This window comes from Anolis carolinensis, chromosome 4 (assembly GCF_035594765.1).
Source record: "Anolis carolinensis isolate JA03-04 chromosome 4, rAnoCar3.1.pri, whole genome shotgun sequence".
NCBI classification, from domain to species: Eukaryota; Metazoa; Chordata; class Lepidosauria; order Squamata; family Dactyloidae; genus Anolis; species Anolis carolinensis.
In genome coordinates, this window is record NC_085844.1 from 201,193,211 (window position 1) to 201,215,229 (window position 22,019).

Below are 22,019 nucleotides of genomic sequence, written 5' to 3' on the forward strand. Positions count from 1 at the left end.
AAAGAAAGAAAGAAAGAAAGAAAGAAAGGAAGGAAGGAAGGAAGGAAGAATACATAATGCTGAAGACAAATTGCCTGATTCTTACTCCAACAAAAACAAGTTATGTACTAGTGTCTCCTAAGAAGAGAGTCAACATGGCATAAAGGTTTAAGCATTTGACTATAGCTCAGGAAAAACCAGAATTTGAATTGTCATTCAGTCATGGAAACCCACTGGGTGATCCTGGGCAAGTCACACACTATCAACCTTAGATGAAGGTGATGACAAACCTCACTTGAATAAATCTTGCAAAAGAAAGTCCTTCAATGGGGCCATCATAAGTCAGAGCCCATTCAAAGGGACATATCAGCCTCCCAGAAAAGAATTAAGTTGGTTCAAACTTCATGGCCAAGGTGAGGCTTCACTGTTTGTGATGTACTTTTCAGGTTCATGTGCACTTCTTTTGCTTGCATATTTTGATTCCCTTTGCACAGCTGAAACATATGTTCCAAACTCACAGATATGGGTGAAAAGCTTTTCTGCTTTCAGACCTAATTCAACTCTTCAAACTTTCATTATTATTATTATTATTACATTTTAATACATAATTCTTCAGAAAGGCTGACAGCATTTAGGAAACAGAGTTGAGGTGGTGTAAAAGGTAACTCACAGGAAGCAATGGTAAGGACTTACAAGTAATAATAATAATTTTATTTCTAATCCGCCCTCTCTCCCCGAGGGGACTCAAGGTGGTTTCCAAAACAAGGCAGACATTCAGTGACCCATACAATATAAAGTAACACCTTAAACTGACATTTAAATAAAATTAAAAACAGATAAAAACAATATAAGTATGCTTCTTACATATAAATTTGTTTAGAACCAAGGCACTGTAAAACCTTCACATCTACAAAATTTAAAGAAAAACTAAGTGCAAATATGCTAGTACTAAAAGTGTCATTACGGGTCTGTTGTAGCTTTGCTGGAATAGACAAGCAGTGCTATACCATTGAAAACAAAATTGAAATGCTTGTGATTTTTTTTAACATTTTGCTCAGCCTCAGCTTGTTCCTGTTGGTCATAACTGGCTCTGAACTTTTGTTTCCTTTCTCAAAACATATGGTACAAATCCATCTACAAAATTATAGAAATACTTTCATATTTGTTTTCAAGAGAACTCATACCTGTTTCCCGACAAGGTAATGGCGCAGAGAGTCCCACGCTGTACCTCAGGAAGACCGCAAGACGGCACTATAACTCCTGGGAGCATTAGATCTGTAGAAAAACACATTACAGGCAGTCCCTGAGTTACAAACATCTGACTTACCAATGACTCATAGTTAAGAACAGGAGTGAGACGACAGAGAAATCTACCCCTCAGAAGAGAAATTCACTCCTGAAAAAGTTATCATGGGGAAAAGGTGTCTCAATTGAAGCCTTCTCATCAATCCACAACAAGCCACGTTTTTCAAAATCCAAGTATCACAGGGACAGAAAGTGAGGTGAAATTTTCTGAACAGGGTCACAGACAGCAAAATAAACACAAGTCCATTAACCCTGCTCTATGCTATCCAAAGTAAAACATACATACATATATACATACGTGTGTATGTATGTATGTATGTATGTATGTCTTTGGATAGAATAGGGCAGGGTTAACAGACCTGTGGTGTTTATTTTGTGTGTGTGTGTGACTGGAGTTACACTTAAAAATGTACCTGTTTCGATGTACATCCAAATTCAACTTAAGACAAACCTACAGAACCTATCTTGTTCATAATTTGGGGACTGCCTGTAGTTAGGAACTCAGCTACTTTTTCAGTCACTCTCTTTTCCTCAATTCTTGGCTTTTAAAAAAAGAAAAAGCAAAACTAGAGAGAAAAGATACATTCCATATCAAGCATAATATGTTATGATCATCATCATTATATATATCCCCTTTTTACAAGACTCGGATTCAAGATGGTTTACACATAAAAATGATTACCATATAGTTAAAAATACAAAGAAATCAATATTGAAACAGAATTATACTATCAATAAAATTAAAACAACTGAAAACATACATGTAAGAAAGATTAAGTCGTTAAAATGGTGCAATTTAAACCAATATTGCACCTGTAGCATTGAAAAGCCTGTAAGACTAAAAAGTCCTCACATACCAAAAGAAGAATGACAAGAAGAGAGCCATTCTAACTTCCCATGGGAAGGAGCTGCAAAGCCTGAGGACAGCCACTGAGAAGGCCCTATCTTATGTCCCCAACAATTTTATCTGTGAAAATGGTGGGACTTAAAGAAGAAGGGAATCTCGAGGTACAGAGAAGTTTATATGATGACATATCTTCTATCAAATTTCCCTTCAGGAGTTGTCCACCCCTTTTATAATCTATTATGTTTAACTATGGGATAAATACATACTCTTCCATGAGGATTTTAGCTTCACCTCCTTACCTGCTCCTCCAATTAGTTTAGGCAACACAGGAGGCCATGTGGAAAAGGCAGGGAGAAAGTGAGGATACAACCACAGAGTGTACACTGTCCAAAAGAAAGAGAAAAAATACTTTCTGTGTTACTCAAACACTTATACATAGAATCATAGAGTTGAAAGAAACCACGACGGCCACCCAGTTTATCTCTCTGCCATGCAGGAACACACAATCATTCCAACAGATGACAATCGAGCCTCTACTTAAAAGCCACCAGAGAATCCCTTGTCTTCATTTCTCCCCCTTTTCTCAGAATATACACTTATCAATACCACCTCAATATTCTAGGTATCCAAGTTATTTCTCAATTCTGGAGTACATGTCCCAATGTCATTTTTCAGCTATCTAATGTCTACTAAATAGCCTGGTAGGGAAGGCCCCTTTCTCATCATTACCTTTTCTTATTTCACCAGAAAGAAATGAATTTGGTAGAAAGGAAGATTTAATGTACTGTATAAGAAAAGGGAAAACAGAAATACAGTAGAGTCTCACTTATCCAAGAATCGCTTATCCAAGGTTCTGGATTATCCAATGCATTTTTGTAGTCAATGTTTTAATATATTGTGATATTTTAGTGCTAAATTTGTAAATACAGTATTTGCAACATAACATTACTGCGTATTGAACTACTTTTTCTGTCAAATTTGTTGTATAACATGATGTTTTGGTGCTTAATTTGTAAAATCATAACCTAATTTGATGTTTAATAGGCTTTTCCTTAATCCCTCCTTATTATCCAAGATATTCGCTTATCCAAGGTTCTGCCGGCCCGTTTAGCTTGGATAAGTGAGACTCTACTGTAGTACAAAAGAAGGAAATTTAATCTTCATGTCTTCATGAGACAGAAAGCCCCACTGAAAACAGTGGAATGTGGGCATTCTTCAGAGTAAGCATATAGAGGATTGCACTTTTTCTGCAGTAGTCTGAAGATCTGTATCTTGTTCAAAAAAAAATACAAGAGAACTAATTGCATTAAGATATAGTGATTTTTATAGAAAAAAATATAACTGATTGTTCACTGGTTACACTTATGGGCCTCCAGATGTTGAACTACAACTCTCATCATCCCTCACCACTAGCTATGTTGGCTAGGGCTGACAGAATCTATAATCCAATAATATGGAGGGCTGCAAGCTGCCCACCCCTATTCGGAACAGTAAACCATTTCCTACAACTTTTAAAAACAAAACAAAAAATAACATTTAAAAACAAAGGCACAAGATGCTGTTTGAGTTAAGAAGCAAAGCAGAATCAGACCATATTTAATACTTGGATGGAATATTGCCAAGGAATATTAGATGCTGTCAGCTATTTTTTAGAAGAAGGCAGTACAAACAACCTCTATGCATGCATTCCCTAAGAACGTGCTAGGAAATGCATAGGTTAATAGATGACTTGAAGGCGTATAAACTCTCACTGTTACTGAGAAGTAACAGAATACTCTTCTGATTGTATAGCTACAGAAAGAATGCCTAAGGTTATGCTGCAATTAATCACAAGTGAAACCCAATTAAAACTATCCCAGAATAACAAACTGCTCATTCAAATATCTTTCCATACCTGTGGGATACATTATCTTCTCCATTTCAAAAAGAACGGGATTCTTGCCATTGGTGTAGACTGTGACAGCATCTCCTTTGTGAACATACAGTTTAACAACATTCAGTTCTTCCTTATTTGGCACAATCTCAGATAACTGTTCAGAAGTGAGGGCAGGAAATGTTGTAGCAACATCACTTCGCAGTTTCCTCCTGCAAAAGTCAGTCATATCTGTGTTATTACACACATCATCTAAAGTGGTCTCATCTGAAAATTTCACCTGCTTCATTTTGTCCTTGGCCCACATATCTTTCCTAGATTTGTGTGGTCCCCAAAACTAGGAAAGGGAAATTACTTGTTAAATAGGTTGCAGTAAAATAGATATTGTTCAACATTTTATAATACCCATTAATCAAAATCAGAAGAAGATTTCTGATTATTTCTAATATGAAAAAGGTGGTATTTTTGCCAAACGGGGCGGTCATCACAGGATCCTAAGGTAGAAAATTTGACGCCAAATCTCCCACAATTTGGCACGGAAGTTCTAAAATCTGTGTGTGTGCTGAAGGGAAGAGGGCAAAGCTTACTGTGAAGGGTACAATAATATTTTGGCTCACTTAACTTCATACATTTTGTTCACATATGTGGAGCTGGTTTCCAAAAGGTACCGAATCCATATGAATACATTTTACAGGAACTGAGAAAAAAACATGCTGAGTTCATGCATCCTTTTGCTTTCAAATGCAATTTTCCAAGCCCTGTACTGAAGTGATTTGACACATTTTGATAATTTTGAAATTTTACTTTTAGCCAACAATGTGCTGCCACCTACGATTCATTTTTTGATTTTTTTTTTAAGATTTGGTACCTTTTGGAAACAAACTCCACATGTGGATATGACATCTAGGGTGGCTGAAGTTTAGCTTTTACAGCTATGCCTGGTGAGAGGAGAGGAATTAAGTATAGGAGACACCGAATCTATGACCTGAATGTTACAACCCAAATTATTTGCATATTTTAACTTGACTAGAAAAAATAAGACACTATAAACCGATAAACAGAAATATGTTTACTCAAATATAACAATCAGCTAGAGTTCTGTGAAAGTGTATCCCAACTATAAGAGTTAAAATCTAAAAATGCTATGGAAGTATATTTCCATCTGGAATAATGACATTTTGAAATGAGTGTTTGATAAGCTGAATTACTAATATTTTATCTATATCACCAGATGTGCAAAACTGTGAGGATACAAGAATTGAAATAGACAGTGAATCTACTCTATAGAATGGATGTAGCTTGACACCACTTAAACTGCCATGGCTCAATGCTATGGAATCCTAGGAGTTGTAGTTTGGGGAGGTGTCAGCCCTCTTTGGCAAAGAAGGCTAAAGACCTTGTAAAACTACAATTACCAAGATTCCATATCATTGGTAATTGTAGTTTTACAAGGCCTTTAGCCTTCTTTGCCAAAGAGGGCTGACACCTCCCCAAACTACAACTCCTAGGATTCCATAGCATTGAGCCACAGCAGTTCAAGTGCTACCAAACTGCATTTATTATACAATGCAGATGCACCCAAAGAGAAAGACAACTATTGCCACTTAATTGCATTGATCACAGTTTAGCAGTCATAAACAGAGGTTTGGTAAAATTAGAAGCTGTTTCATGTTAAAAGAAAATTTTTAAGGTACAGTAGAGTCTCACTTATCCAAGCTAAACGGGCCGGCAGAAGCTTGGATAAGCAAATAACCTGTATAATAAGGAGGGATTAAGGAATAGCCTATTAAACATCAAATTAGGTTATGATTTTACAAATTAAGCACCAAAACATCATGTTATACAACAAATTTGACAGAAAAAGTAGTTCAATACGCAGTAATATTATGTTGTAATTACTGTATTTATGAATTTAGCACCAAAATACCACGATATATTGAAAACATTGACTACAAAAATGGCTTGGATTATCCAGAGGCTTGGATAAGTGAGGCTTGGATAAGTGAGACTCTACTGTACCTCCAAATATCTAAAGCTGGATCTACACTGCATAATAATGCAGTTTAACTGCATTGAGCTGAATTATGTGAGTCTATACAGCCACACAATCCAGTTCAACTCTATTCTGAAACTGCATGATATGGCAGTGTAGACCCAGCCTGAGTCCAAAGATCATTCCTCATAACTTTACATTACTATGATGACAAATTAAGACAGACTAAGGGCCCTTCCACACAGCCATACAACCCAGAATCCCACAATATCTGCTTTGAACTGTATTATATGGCAGTGTGGACTCAGATAACCCAGTTCAAAGCAGATATTGTGGGATTTTCTGCCTTGAAATTCTGGGTTATATGGCTGTGTGGAAGCGCCCTTCATCTTTAAGCCTGCTGCTTCATGATATAAAAGTTATCATTTAGGGCTCTTTCACACAGCCATATAACCCAGAATGGCTGTGTGAAAGAGCCCTAAATGATAACCTTTGCATTTCAAACAACACACTGTTTGCATTTATGTTCGGGAAGGCATTATCTTGAGATGCCATTTTCAAAAGACACCTTCCTCTTAAATATATTGAGAAATTCATGTTTTGATGTGTGCTTTCCTCAGCTGTTTCTCACCTATAGTAAGGTTTCCATGTAAATCCTCATCATGTGAGATACAAAAATAATCCCTTTTATATCATGAAGCAGCAGGCTTAAAGATGAAGGGCGCTTCCACACAGCCATATAACCCAGAATTTCAAGGCAGAAAATCCCACAATATCTGTTTTGAATGGGTTATCTGAGTCCATCCACACTGCCATATATTCCAGTTCAAAGTGGAAAATGTGGGATTTTATTCAGCAGTGTGGAAGGAGCCAAAGAGTAACACCTGAGGTGCATCTACACCAAGCATGGGCAAACTTTGGCCCTTCACGTGTTTTGGACTCCAAGTCCCACCATTCCTAACAGCCTCAGGCCCATTCCTTTCCTCCCTCAGCCGCTTAAGGAAGGGGCCTGAGGCTGTTAGGAATGGTGGGAGTTGAAGTCCAAAACACCTGGAGGGCCCAAGTTTGCTCAGGCGTGATCCACAATGTGGAATTAATGCAGCTGCGTTGCTCAATGCTATGGAGTTGTACTTTTACAAGGTCTTGAGCCCTCTCTGCCAAAGATAGCTGGCTCCTCCCCAAAATATAAATATCAAGATTCCATAGCAATTGAGTCGTGGCAGTTAGAGGCGTGTCAAACTGTATTAATCCTATAGTGTGGATGCATCCACTGGAATAAAAGGAATGGGGGGGGGGGGGAGCTCACCTGTCAGAGCCTTTGATCGCCGTGTTGGATTTCACCCTAAAGGCTTTGGCGAACATGCTCATAACCCAAGGCTTCCAGAAGCCAGAGGCGACGACAGAGTTTTAGCGCGGCTGTGGCAGAGGGAGAAAGGAACTGGAAGCCAGCATCTGTTGTTTCAATAGGGAAAGACTCGGCAGGGTCTCCTTTCCTCGCTGCTTGGGCGCAGAGATGGAGCGAGCGGCGCCTCAACAAAATCAGTCCGGCCAGCAACAAGCAGGAACTCTCTCACAACTGCCGTTGGGACTGGCGCGGCTTCCTGTTTTGGTGACGTCACGGGGCAAGCCGGCGCGTGATTGGCTGCGGTTCCTGTGCAGTTCACACTGTATCTGTGGAAAAGGGCCTGCGTCGCTCTCAAAGGCTGCATTATGTAGTTATGGTGCCAGAAGCGAACCGAGGGTACAAGTTGTAATGTATTTGAAACACAAACAATGGTTTAAAAACAACAACAACAACAACATGGCATTATACTAAATGTCCTTTGACCAGAATCTGGCCACTTGGAGTGCCTCTGGTGTGGCTGTAAGAAGGCCCTCCATTGTGCATGTGGCAGGGCTCAGACTGCATTATAATAGGTGGTCTGTGGTTTGCTCTTCTCCACACTCGTATGTCGTGGACTCCACTTTGTGGCCCCATTGCTTACGGTTGGCTCTGCATCTCGTGGTGCCAGATCACAGTCTGTTCAGTGCCTTCCAAGTCACCAAGTCTTCTGTGTGCCCAGAGGGGAGTCTCTCATCCGGCATCAACCCCTGATTGAGGTTTTGGGTTTTAGCCTGCCACTTTTGGATTCTCGCTTGCTGAGGTGTTCCTGCAAATATCTTGCAAATATCTGAATATCTGGCTGATACCTGAACAGGGACGGGCCGGAGATGTCAATGCCTTGGTCCTTTCATTGCTGGCTGCTACTTCCTGGTGGATGTCAGGTGGTGCAATGCCTGCTAAACAGTATAATTTCTCCAGTGGTGTGGGGTGCAGCCAACCTGTAATAATGCAATATGTCTCATTAAGAGCCACATCCACTGTTTAACGTGGTGAGATGTATTCCACACTGGGCATGCATATTCAGCAGCAGAGTAGCAAAGCGCAAGGGCAGATGTCTTCACTGTGTCTGGTTGTGGTCCTCAGGTTGTTCTAGTCAGTTTTTGTACAATGTTATTTCTAGTGCCCACTTTTTGCTTGATAATCAAGGAGTGCTTCTTGTAAGTCAGGGCACTGTCCCGGGTAACTCCCAAGTATTTTGGTGTGCTGCAATGCTGCAGTGGGATTTTTTCCCAGATAATCCCCAGAGCTCAAGATGCTTCTCTGTTCTTAAGTTGAAAAACACACGTTTGCATTTTAGATGGATTGGGGATCAGCTAGTTTTCCCTGTAAAAGGCAGTAAGAGCACCTAAAGCTTCAAAGAGCTTCTGTTCAACCATTTCAAAGCTCCCTGCTTGGGCTAGTTTCATCAGCATGGATGAAACTAGATTGCATTAATTCTACAATATAGGTGCACCCCTTATTTAAAGTGATTTAAATCAGGTACATATTTAAAGTAATGTAGTCTTCAAACAAATAGCCAACTCCTATAGAAAAAGTTTCGCAGGGCTAGCCAGGGACAATAAAAAGTTATAAGAAACTATTAGAGTGGTTAATGGAAATGGAACAGGCCAAAGAGTGCATGGTAAAATGGGCTGTACACATAGAGAGAACAATCAGATTGGAAGAATGGGAATATATATGGAACAACAAATTAAAATAAGCATATTCATATGATTTGAAAGAAAATTGGCTTAAAATGATGCATAGATGGTGCATGACCCCCCATAAACTACAAAAACATACAAACTATTGTTGGAAATTGTCACGACCCAGGCTGCAGAGCACCAATAACCATACACAGAGGCCAGAATCTAACTAATATCTTTATTGAAGGAATATATAAAGTTAATAAAAGCAAGTGTATGAAATAGTCCAGAAATAGACCTTTCAGGAAAGGTCAAAATTAGTCCAAAGAAACAATGTCCAATATGAAATATTAAGGTCCAAAGTTGTAATCCAATAACCGAAACACTCACTTTGCCAGGCAAAGTGAGGGGAGATGACAAGGTCTTTTAGTCCATGAAACTTGAGCGAGGCTAGGAAGTAACTTGATTCTTGGAAAAACGAGGCTTGGTTCAAGGCAACAAGGAAACAAGGAACAAGAACAAGATCCGTGGTAATTTTTTGGCAAAATCCGGGAAACAAGACGAGGCTGAGTCTTAGAAAGCAAGGCAGGATTCGTGGAGTAAACAAAGCTGGGAACGAAGGCTTGGCGACAGGAACGGAGGCTTGGAAGCGGAGTAGCTGTCCACACACGCTACTCCGGTTGCTGACGAATTGACTCCGCAAGATCCCTTTGTGGGTAAAACACCTAAATAGGGTCCCGTTTTCCCGCCCAAGAGCAGTTCTCTGGAGAACCAGAAACGAAAGCTATTTTCTGAGTCCAGATGCATGACTCCCTAAAGTTTCCCATGGGAAGCAGGCTTAATCAGCTGAATGCTTAGCAGCTATCCTAGCACTCCTGCGAGACGCCTGATCGACTCCTCTCTGTTGTTTACAAAAATCATGGCGAGAAAACATAGGAAATTTAGGCTCAGGGCTTGTTTGACAGACTTCTGGAAGACAAATCTCTTGCAGGTGCAAGGTTTCCAAATCTGGCTGGGAAAGTTCCAATTCTGACTGAAACGGCGAAAAACCCAAGTTCTCCTCCTCATCTGGCACAACAGTGCCAGAAACGGGACTACATGGCCCATGACTCATCACAGAAATATGGAAATCACGAAGGAACTTTCTACCACATGTGGTGGTCATGCACCAAAGCAAAGAAATATTGGAAAGAGATTCACGGAGAATCCCAAAAAATCTTGGAGACAAATTTTTAGATGAAACAGAGTATTACTTACTAGGGATCATAGATGTGACAATGGAATTCAACAAAGAGATACTTTTCAACTATTTAACCACGACAGCAAGAATAATATATGCCAGGAAGTGGAGACAACAAGAAATACCTCCGAAAGATCAATGGCTATGCAAAATCTTAGAAGTTATGAACATGGACAGATTGACTTAATTCCTAAAAAGACATCAAGGAAGACCTAAGAAGGGGATGGATTGGCAAACATTTAAAACATATATGCAGAGAGAAAATAAGACTTTAGTCATATAACTAACATGAAGAAGACACGTTAATGGACTGAGACTTAAATAGAAAGAGATGAGGAGGAAAGAGGCTATTAAAAGATAAGAATACAAACCAGATGAAGAAGAAGAATGGAAGTACAAAAACCTTTTTTACTTTTTTTCTTTTCTCCCTTTCTCTTATTATTTTTTTCGTTTAATGTTTATATAAAATCTCAATAAAATTAATATATTAAAATAAATAACTTGCTTACGCCAGTAGAAAAATGAAGAACAAGGAGGCGCCGGGGCCTCTGTGAGGAAAAGATTGGGTGATCCTGACAGAGGATAGGGAAAAGGCAGAACTAAATTCCTTCTTTGCCTCAGTCTTCTCACACAAGGAAAGCCAGCCTCACCCTCAGCAACATGAAGTCAACAAAGGATTAGGGGAAATCCTAAATAGGGAAACAAGTTGTCCAGGGATACCTGGCCACTCTAAACGAATTCAAGTCCCCAGGGCCAGATCACCCACATCCAAGTGTATTGACGGAACTAGCAGAAGTAATTTCAGAACCATAGGCAATAATCTTTGAGAGTTCTTGGAGAATGGGAGAAGTCCCAGCAGATTGGAGGAGGGCAAATGTGCTCCTTATCTTCAAGAAGGGAAAAAAGAACGACCCAAACCATTACTGTCCAGTCAGCCTCACGTTGATACTGGACACAATTCTGGAAAAGATTGTTAAGGAAGTGGTCTGCAAACACTTAGAAAGGAATGCGGTCATCGCTAATAGTCAACACAGATTTATCAAAAACAAGTCATGCCAGACTAATCTGATCTCTTTTTTCAATAAGAGTTACAAGCTGGGTAGATGCAGGGAACACTGTGGATGTAGCGTATCTGGTTTTCAGTAAGACCTTTGACAAGGTCCCCCATGACCTTCTGGCAAATAAATCAAATGTGGACTAGGCAAAACTACAGTTTGGTGGATCTGTAATTGGTTAAGCGAACTAACCCAAAGGGTGCTCACCAATGCTTCCTCTTCATCCTGGAAAAACGTGATGAGTGGAGTGCCGCAGGGTTCCGTCCTGGGCCCGGTTCTGTTTAACATCTTTATTAATGACTTTAGATGAAGGGGTAGAAGGCATGATCATCAAGTTTGCAGACAACACCAAATTGGGAGGGAAAGTTAATACTCCAGAAGACAGGAACAGAATTCAAAACAATCTTAACAGATTAGAGAGATGGGCCAAAACTAACAAAATGAAGTTCAACAGGGACAAATGCAGAAAAAAATGAAATGCAAAGATACAGAATGGGGATGCCTGGCTCAACAGCAGTACAGTAGAGTCTTGCTTATCCAACATAAACGGGCCGGCAGAACGTTGGATAAGTGAAAATGTTGGATAATAAGGGAATAAGAAAAAGCCTATTAAACGTCAAATTACATTATGATTTTACAAATTAAGCACCAAAACATTATGTTTTACAACAAATCGACAGAAAAAGCAGTTCAATATATGGTAACGTTATGTATTAATTACTGTATTTATGAATTTAACACCAAAACATTGCAATGTATTGAAAACATTGACTACAAAAACACTGACTACTAAAAGGCAGACTGCGTTGGATAATACAGAACATTGGATAAGCGAAGGTTGGATAAGCGAGAGACTACTGTATGTGTGAAAAATATCTTGGAGTCCTAGTGGACAACAAGTTAAACATGAGCCAACAATGTCATATGGCAGCAAAAAAGCCCATGGGATTTTGGTCTGCATAAATAGTATAGTGTCTAGATCTAGGAAAGTCATTCTACCCTTCTATTCTGCCTTGGTCAGACCACACCCGGAATACTGTGTCCAATTCTAGGCACCACAATTAAAGGGAGACGTTGACAAGCTGGAATGTGTCCAGAGGAGGGTGACTGAAATGATCAAGGGTCTGGAGACAAGCCCTATGAGGAGTGGCTTAAAAGCTGGGCATGTTTAGCCTGCTGAAGAGAAGGCTGAGAGGAGACATGATGGCCATGTATAAATATGTGCAGGGAAGTAATAGGGAGGAGGGAGCAAGCTTGTTTTCCACTGACCTGGCGACTAGGACACGGAACAATGGCTTCAAACTACAGGAAAGGAGATTCCACCTGAATATTAGAAAGAACTTCCTAACCATGAGAGCTGTTTGGCAGTGGAACTCTCTGCCCCAGATGTGGTGGAGGCTCCTTCTTTGGAGGCTTTTAAGCAGAGGCTGGATGGCTATCTGTCAAGGATGCTTTGAATGCGATTTTCCTCCTTCTTGGCATGGGGTTGGACTGGATGGCCCTCAAGGTTTCCTCCAACTCTATGATTCTATGATTCTATCCTCACTAAACTGCAACCTCCATGATTCCACAGCAATTAAAGTGGTGGCAAACTGCATTAATTCTATAGTGTAGATGAACCCTTGGTTGCAGAGCAGAGGAGACCTTCCTTGTTATGGTTCGCTTTAAAGGTAGGATAGCCTCATCGTCAAAATCAGGTGGGCTCCCAGTGTTCTGTGTTACCATTGTTGTCTGAAGGTGACTTTGAGCCCTTCCACACAGCCATATAATCCAGAATACCAAAGCAGGTAATCCACAAGAATTGTTTTGAATTGCATTATCTGAGTCCACACTCCCATATAACCCAAGATAATGTGGGATTTTATACAGCTGTGTGAAAGGGGCCTTTATTTTCCTAGTCATTTTCATTAACATTTCATTAATTGTTGACTCTTATCAATAACTCCTTTTCAATTAATGGATTTTGATCAGTATGGTTTTATTATTTTACTCTGTTAGTGACTGGCCTTGCTGTATCTATTTTTGTTGTGAAGTGCTTTGAGATTTTTTTAAAAAAAGAGTTGGTGTATATAAGAGCTTAGGTGGGTAAATAAAGTTAAATTGGCACACAGTTGCTTGTTTGGGATCAACAACTATTTAACTGTTTTTGATAGTGAGCTAAGTAAAAATATTTGACCAATTGACTAGTACAGTATATAGAACGTATGCAATTATGTGATATGACTAAAAATATGTTTCAGAATGCCCAGTCTGGGTGCTTTTCTCCATGGATATTTCATAAAATGAAATTTATCCCGTTTTTAAAAAGCCACATAAGCCAAACATTAATTTACTGTTGATATAGAAGTTTCTCCATTGAGAGTAAGATTCAGTATGCACTATAGCCTGAAATTATACAGTGTTATTGTTATTCATTTATACTCCATAAACCATCTGGTCTCTCCCTTTTAGTGTTCATGCTACAAATTCTCTCACAATTTTTCATGGATTGCTCACAGCAAAGCCGTATCTTGGGGATTAGTTGTTAAACCCTGAAGGCTCCAGGACAATCCTAGGATTTTTGCACCATCACTGAGTTAGTAAACAGTCTAAAATAAAATCTGTTTAAGAACACACAGATGACCCAGTCATTCTAGCTCTTCAGATTGCCCCCGCTCCCAAGAATTAATAGCAATGGACTACACCCTGACTGTGACTACAGCATGATTGCATGAATTGGTGGCGGTAGTATTATTCACAAATCCAGTTAGTGGCAATTGAGGGTGCATCTACACTATAAAATTCATGCATTTTGATACCACCTTACCATTGATACCATGTCTCAATGGTATGGAGTCATAGGAGTTATGGTTTTACAAGGTCTTTTGCTTTCTGGCCTGCATAAATAGGGATATAGCATCTAGATCCAGGGAAGTCATGCTCCCCCTCTATTCTGCCTTGGTCAGACCACACCTGGAATACTGTGTCCAATTTTGGGCACCGCAATTGAAGGGAGATGTTGACAAGCTGGAAAACGTCCAGAGGAAGACAACTAAAATGATCAAGGGTCTGGAGAACAAGCCCTATGAGGAGCGGCTTAAAGAACTAGGAGCCTGCAAAAGAGAAGGCTGAGAGGAGACATGATAGCCATGTACAAATATGTGAGGGGAAGTCATAGGGAGGAGGCAGCAAGCTTGTTTTCTGCTGCCCTGCAGACTAGGACGCGGAACAATGGCTTCAAACTACAGGAAAGGAGATTCCACCTGAACATCAGGAAGAACTTCCTCGCTGTGAGGGCTGTTCGACAGTGGAACTCTCTCCCCCGGACAGTGGTGGAGGCTCCTTCTTTGGAGGCGTTTAAGTAGAGGCTTGATGGCCATCTGTCAGGGGTGCTTTGAATGCAATTTCCTGCTTCTTGGCAGGGGGTTGGACTGGATGGCCCATGAGGTCTCTTCCAACTCTACTATTCTATGATTCTATGATTCCAAAAAATGTTGGTGCCACATCAAAATACAACTCCCAGGATTCTATAGCATTGAGCCATGACAGATAAAGTGGTGTCAAATTGTATTAATTCTACAGTGCTGGTTCACCCAGAGCCTAAAAATTACTCTGATGATGTACAATATAGTGAGCTGAGAAATGGCCATGATAATAGCTTGTTTCCACAGTATTTGAAAATTCAAATACTTCACAAGTCGTTGGGTGGTAAAGTGTAAGCTAAGATGAAGCCTACATATATAGGAATGGGACATGATTTGTCAAGGAGTGTAAGTCTGGGAGAAAAGCAGGATATAAAGTGGCAGAAGGATAGAATGAGGATTTCACGAGGGATTACTTCACACAATGAAGAACATGGTTTCAGATTGAGAAGACATTAGTCTGTTCTTATCATTACCATCCTTCTCCATCAGCATCCTCACACATTCTTATCTCACTGCTCCTTAAACCGTGGGTCCCAATCCCAAATGGGGTACCCTTAGTTGAATAAGGAGGTCCCAAAAATTTGCCAACAGCAAACGTTTTCTAAACGTCATCTAGTGGCTGTTTTAGAAATTTACATGAATCTGCTGTACAGTGTTTACAGTGGACTCAACAGAAGATGCTTCAGCTGTACTTCACAAATAAGAAAATCAGCCTGTTTAGCAAGCCTCGTAGATGCTGATTTGTAATCAGTCAATGATTGGTTTTTATACTTATTTTATATACCCAGGGTCATTAAAAAATTATCAGGCCGAAAGAATCATGAATGGAATAGTTTAAGAAGTCCTGCTTTAGCAGAGACCTGTTGAACCACACTACATTATGGGGCTATCATTCAGTTTTAGCTGCCCTGATTCCACTAAACCAGTGGTTCTCAACCAGATGTTTTTGGACTACAACTTCCAAAAATCCGAACAGCTGGTAAACTGGCAGGGCTTTCTGGGAGTTGTAGGCCAAAAACATCTGGGGACCCAGGGTTGAGAACCACTGTACCAAACATTAGGAAAAACCTAATGAAAATTGTTCAACAGTGGAACAGACTGTCTCATAGGACAGTGGATTCTCTACTTTTGGCAGTCTTTAAACAGAAGTTGAATGGGCATTTTTCAGGTAGAATACTTTAATTATAGGGTGTTGGACATAATGGCGGGGGCTGTATTAGTTGGCTGCTCCAACTGTAGGATTCTGTGCTGCAAAATGTCTTGTAAGAATCATCATCCTCCAATTATCCTCCAACACAATCCCTGTCCCATTTAAGTCTTTGTGTACATGCATACTGCACAGTAACATAACATCTCTTTATACATAATTTCAATGAATTATTTTTCTTTGCCTTGAATCCAAGGATCCCAAAGTAGTAGCTCATGTGCTAAGTTGCTTTGTATGGTTTTTATTGTTGTTTTAACTTATCAACTTTCAATTGTTTGCTCATAAACAGTTTTCAAAAGCTGTAAGATACTTCATATTTTCCAAATTGAATGAATTCAATAGGAATTAACAGATTGTTCAACAAATGTGCTGCTCCCTTCCTCACACAGAACAAATGACATGGCCCTGAATGTAATCTAAAATATTAAAGGCTAGCTGGAAGGTTGGCCTCTATATCCTAAAGGCACTAGATCCAATCTGATCTTGGAAGCCAAGCAGGATCGGCCCTGTTTAGGACTTGTATGCAAGACTGCCAATGAACACCAGGTGCAGTAGGGTATATTTTGGACTGGTAACACCACCTCTGAGTATTCCTTGCCTGATAAATGTATTGGTCCTGCTTCAACCAAATAGTGTGATGCAGCATTTATGTCGCAAAGGACTTCAGCAGGGATGTTATTTCTGTTTACAGCACTAGATGGCTCTCAGTTTGCATCAGCCATATTTTACTGTCTTATTCATAAACAGTTTCATACAAGGCGGGTAAAGTGCCAGTTTATATTTCTGTAATACTACCTGTTATCACTGAGGAGGTTTCTATTGATTATCATACCGTATGTAAAAGGCATTACTGAACTACATAAGGCAATGGGAGTGTTCAGCTAAAAGAGAAAAGCTCTACCAATATTAGGACCTTTTACCCTAGCACTTAAGACCTGGCTTTTTACTAGAGCTTTTGATCTATGTTAATTTTATCAATATTTGTATGTATGTCTTTTTATCCTTTACAATTTAGCTTGTAAATCGCCTAGAGCATCTTGGATGGAGGGCGATTAATAAGTAATTAAATGATGATGATATATTTTTATATTATGTTTTATTAAATTTGTGTTTTTAACTGTTTTGTTATTTGTAACTATTTTTTATTTTAACCTATGTTTTTTGCTTTGATGGATTGTTTGTATTTGTGTCTATGGGCATTTTGTCCCATATGTAAGCCGCCCAAGTCCCGTTTGGGAGATGGTGACAGGGTATAAGAATAAAGTTGTTGTTGTTGTTGTTGTTATGGATGTATAAAGTGCACCATCTCAGCTTAAAATGTTTAATTCAAGATAAAAGCAGTATTTTCAGTTCTTAATACTAAGTCAATTTTTATATGTGAGAATAACCATATATATTTATATATGTACTCCAAACCCATTGTGTAGCAAAGTTCCATATAGAGCGGAGAGATCATACTTATCTGAAATTTTTTTCTTTAAAGATTAAAAATCTTGTCTTGGGTGTATAAGAACTATCGGCATGCATTATACTTATTTTTTTACTGGCAGTAGATTAAGAACAACTCACTTATTTGTCTAAAACTATAGAATCTATAGTAAGACGTGAACAGATTTCAGGTTTGCACAACCTACTTTTTTTTAGTTAGAACCCTGAAATATTTAAGTTGGAGATGTGTATAAAATATTCTCTTGAAATTTCTCCATTTGCACATGTTCATATATGTCATATATTATAAAAAGGCTATATTTTTGCCTTTTGTTTTCAGTGCTATTGTTTGTTATTGATTTATTGATATTATCCAGAAATCTGTCAATACATCTTGCTGCCCTTCTCCAACCTGGTACTCCCTAAACTTGTTGTACTGTAACTTCTATCATTTGAAGACAGAATGACTGTCGGCATTATAGTATTTAATTGAAACATACCTTGTTAGTTACAATGATCTCCATCCTAACCTAGGAGTATGCCCCACTGAACTCAGTTCTTAGTAATCATATAGTAGATTGCACTGGAAATCAACCTAATTTTAATTGATTAGTTGGTTAGATTAAATATATTTTGCATCTCCAAGTTAATCCTATTCATAACTGCCTTTACTAGATGGTGCCTTCTACTGACACATTTCCTTGTACGGATTTTTTCTGTTTATAAAACATCAGACCCCTTCATGACTTATTTTTCATAACTTACTGTCACAAGTCTGTTATATCAAACAGAAAAGTCCCTCATAACTTACATAAACTTATTTTGTAATCCTCAGTTTCTTGGACTATGGCCATCACAATGCTAGCAAACCAACTGATGTTTGTTATTATGTACTGAATTTTTAGTTCATTTTCTTCTTCAGTCAGTTTATTCCACACAGATCTTGTTTTTCCAAGTTGCTGCCCTTTGAAGTGAATAGGTTCTATTTTCTCTTGTTTTAGCCCCATTTCTTTGTAAGGTACTTTTGGTTTACAGAAATGATGCAGTTTGGTGAACTACAACTCCCAAAATCAAGGTCAGTGCCCTCCCCCCCCCCCAAATCCTGCAGTATGATCATGGGGCTTATCTATGCCAAGTTTGGTACCAGTCCAACATTGGTAGGGTTCTGAGTGCTCTTTGATTGCAGGTGAACTATAAATCCCAGTACCTATAACTAACAAATGTCAAGGCCAATTCCACCCCAAATCCCCCAGTATCCAAATTTGGGCAGATTAGCTATGTGTGCCAAATTTGGTGCAGATCCATTGTTGTTTGCGTTCACAGTGCTCTCTGGATATAGGTGAACTATAATTCCTATAAATCAAGGTGCATTTCCCCTAGAGCCTTCCTGCATTTTTTGTTGCTCATGGGGGTTCTATGTGTTAAGTTAGGTCCAGGGCCACAGATTTTCACTTTTATGTGTATAGATGGATAGAGATAGATGTTTTGCTGTTGTTTATTCGGTCAGTCACTTCTGACTCTTCGTGACCTCATGGACCAGCCCACGCCAGAGCTCCCTGTTGGCTGTGGCCACCCCCAGCTCCTTCAAGGTCAAGCCAATCACTTCGATACTGTCCATCCTTGGTCGGCCTCTCTTCCTTTTTCCTTCCATTTTCCCCAGCATTATTATTTTCTCCAAGCTTTCCTGTCTCCTCATTATGTGGCCAAAATACTTAATCTTTGCCTTTAATATCCTTCCCTCCAGTGAGCAGTTGGCATTATTTCCTGCAGTATGGACTGGGTGGATCTTCTTGCGGTCCAAGGCACTCAAAATTTTCCTCCAACACCACAGTCCAAAAGTATCTATATCCCTTCTCTCAGCCTTTCTTATGGTCCAGCTCTTGCATCCATGTTACTGCGGGGAATGCCATTGCTTTCACTATGCAGATCTTCATTGCCAGTGTGATGTCTCTACTCTTCACTATTTTATCGAGGTTGGCCATTGCTCTCCTCCCTAGAAGTAAATGTCTTCTGCAGTCTGCATCTGCAATGATCTTCATGCCTGTCACTGCCTCCACGTTTTCTCCCTCTATTTGCTAGTTATCAATCAGTCTGATTGTCATAATCTTGGTTTTCTTGATGTTTAACTGCAACCCAGCTTTTGCACTTTCTTCTTTCACCTTGGTGATAAGGCTCCTCAGCTCCTCCTCGATTTCAGCCGTCGTAGTAGTATCATCTGCGTATCTAAGGTTGTTAACATTGTCATGGTTTGCAAAGGCACTGTGCTGTGTGTGTTAACTGGAAAATGAAGTGCATGAAGCCAATTGGCTGAGCCTGTAAAAACCTGGGGATTGATTTGATACTGTTTCTATTCTGCTGCTGCAGAACTGGTTTGGACAAGTTTTCTTTCAGTGCTGACTGAGTACTGCTGGTGACAAGAGCAGTGTACTCAAGAGAGAGGCCTTGCTATTTTGAGGCCTGTTTGCTGTTGAGAAAAAGGTGAAGAACCAGGACTGTATTCTTCTCTGAAGCAGATTTGTGGACTGAGAAAGGACTGTTTATGACTGTGGAATTCCTTAAGTGATCAGAGGGACCATTGTAAATGCTACTGCTTTTCTTGATATCTTGGAATTAGTAAAGTTCCTGTATTTTTGTTTCTGCAAACCTGAGTGGCACGTTATTGTTCTGCGGGTGACTCTGGATCGCAGGCACACATAAGAGCTTACATTTATCATCATCATAATTAATCCGTAATAAATATTTCTTCCAGCAATTGGATCAATCAAGCCCCACACGTCACATGATGTGTTCTGCATACAAGTTGAATAGGTAGGGTGAAAGTATACAGCCTTACGGCACTCCTTTCCCAATCTTGAACCAGTCTGTTGTTTCGTGGTTTGTTCATACTGTTGCTAACTAGTCCTTATACAGATTTCTCAGGAGACGGACAAGGTGACTTGGTATCCCTATACCACCAAGAACTTGCCACAATTTATTATGGTCCACACAGTCAAAGGCTTTAGAATAGTTACCTTCGGACAATATCTTGCATACGTGTTGAAAAGCCCTATTCCGCTATGACCCCATTCCAGGTCAAAGGGAATCTCATTCTATTCTCTCACCAAGTCCTCGAAGGACCTGCCTGCACTCAAGGGCTGGCCTCTGGCCTACACCCATCATCCCCCGCCTCCCGCCATTGCGCATGCGCATAGCGACCCAAGCAGGCGTCGCCATAGCAACCGCGCCCTGGGCCCCGCCCGCCTGCCTGGCTGCCGCCTCAGAACGGAGAAGGCGGCGGCGGAGAGAGCGGGCCGCGGGAAGGCAGCAGCGGCGGAGCAGAGGCCCCCGGCAAGGGTGATGGGGCGTACGGCCCGCGGGCTTCCCCCTCGCCCCCTTCGTCGCCATGATGTTGTTGAGCCGGAAGCCGGAGGGACCCCTCGCCGCAGGTAATCCTGGCCTGGACTTGGGGGCTGGAGGGGAGCGGGGGCGCCTCGTGGGCTCACCTTGGAACCTTTTCTCCTTCGCCACCCGCACACACCCCTCTTTGCAGAGTGGTACATTCCACTTCCCAAAGGATTCCAGGCTGGAGGATCTTTCCATTCTGTTCGGAAAATTGGGGGGGGGGGCAGGGACAGGGCGTCCGTTCCTACTATACACAAAGGGAAAGGGAAGATGTAGGAGGCCACAGATAGAGGTCGACCCTCAATGGAGTGGATGCTTAATTTGCATGAAGGAAACAGCCTCGTGGAAAGGGTTGACACGTGTATTTGTAATTGTTCCAGGCCCAGGTTTCCTCGAGAGGATTACTGGGCCACGTGTCTATGGTTGGATCTAAACCAGGCATGGGCAAACTTGGGCCCTCCCTCCAGGTGTTCTGGACTGCAACTCCCACCATTCCTAACAGCCTCAGGCCCCTTCCTCCCCCCCCCCCCAAGCCACTTAAGCCGGTGGGAGTTGCAGTCCAAAACACCCGGAGCGCCCAAGTTTGCCCATCCATGCCTGATCTAAACTGCCAAATAATGCAGTCTCAACTGCATTGAGCCTGCATTGTATGAGTCTTCATTGACTACACAATGCAGTTCAATTTGTATTATATCACATTGTGGATTGGGCCTTGGCCGGAATAATAATCATAATCATAATAATCTTTATTTATATCCTGCTTTTCTCCCTTACAAAGGGACCCAACATATAAAATGCAGTGAAGTACAATACAATATCAGCAGCAATCAAAATAAAAAACATAATAAGCATCATAAGCAATCAGTCAATAAAAAAATAAACGTTTTAAAACCAGTAAACATTATTGTGTTTTGTCAGAGCTTATTGTACTTCTTGCACTTCACATCGCCCAATGAGGATTGATTGACCTTCTCAGCCTAGATTTATTCATCGAATGCTTGCTTGAATAAGAAAGGACATTAAACTTGAAAACTTGGTTTTGGGAGCAAGCTTTTGGCCCAGTGTAATTATCCCTGCAATATAGTTGGAATTGTCTTTGGATTGATGAATGTGATGATCTGATTATCTGACATTGGATCTATGCACAATAGTCGTCTCGTGTTTACATGTATTGTTTTAAATTGTTATTTAATTGCTTTTAATTGTTGTTTGAGCATGGAATAATGCCACTCATGTAAGTCGCCCTGAGTCCTCTTCGGGGTGAGAAGGGCGGGATATAAATGTTGTAAATAAATAAT

General features: G+C 40.3%; 2 protein-coding genes across 10 annotated transcripts in view; one reads left to right on the forward strand and one right to left on the reverse strand.

The window, feature by feature from the left end:
- eif2d (eukaryotic translation initiation factor 2D) overlaps positions 1–7,579 on the reverse strand; it is an 81,028-nt gene extending 73,449 nt beyond the window's left edge. For all 6 annotated transcript variants that reach the window (XR_010005511.1, XR_010005510.1, XR_001730604.2 and 3 more), the window contains exons 1-4: positions 7,304–7,579; positions 4,026–4,216; positions 2,431–2,514; positions 1,164–1,254 (exon numbers count right to left, since the gene is read on the reverse strand). Coding sequence is in view for 1 of the 6 variants with exons in the window: in XM_003224023.4 (XP_003224071.2) it covers positions 1,164–1,254; positions 2,431–2,514; positions 4,026–4,216; positions 7,304–7,365 (428 nt within the window). In the remaining 5 variants the exon portion in view is untranslated. The remainder of the gene's footprint in view (positions 1–1,163; positions 1,255–2,430; positions 2,515–4,025; positions 4,217–7,303) is intronic.
- dyrk3 (dual specificity tyrosine phosphorylation regulated kinase 3) overlaps positions 1–22,019 on the forward strand; it is a 57,599-nt gene that overhangs the window by 11,362 nt on the left and 24,218 nt on the right. Inside the window, exon 1 of one of the 4 annotated variants that reach the window (XM_008115663.3) lies at positions 20,575–20,765. The exons of 2 other annotated variants lie outside the window; for them this stretch is intronic. In XM_008115663.3, coding sequence (XP_008113870.2) covers positions 20,677–20,765 — 89 coding nt within the window. In that variant the 5' untranslated portion in view covers positions 20,575–20,676. Of the gene's footprint in view, positions 1–20,574; positions 20,766–22,019 lie in introns of those variants that run through there. One more of the 4 variants, XM_003224024.4, reaches the window with a different exon arrangement.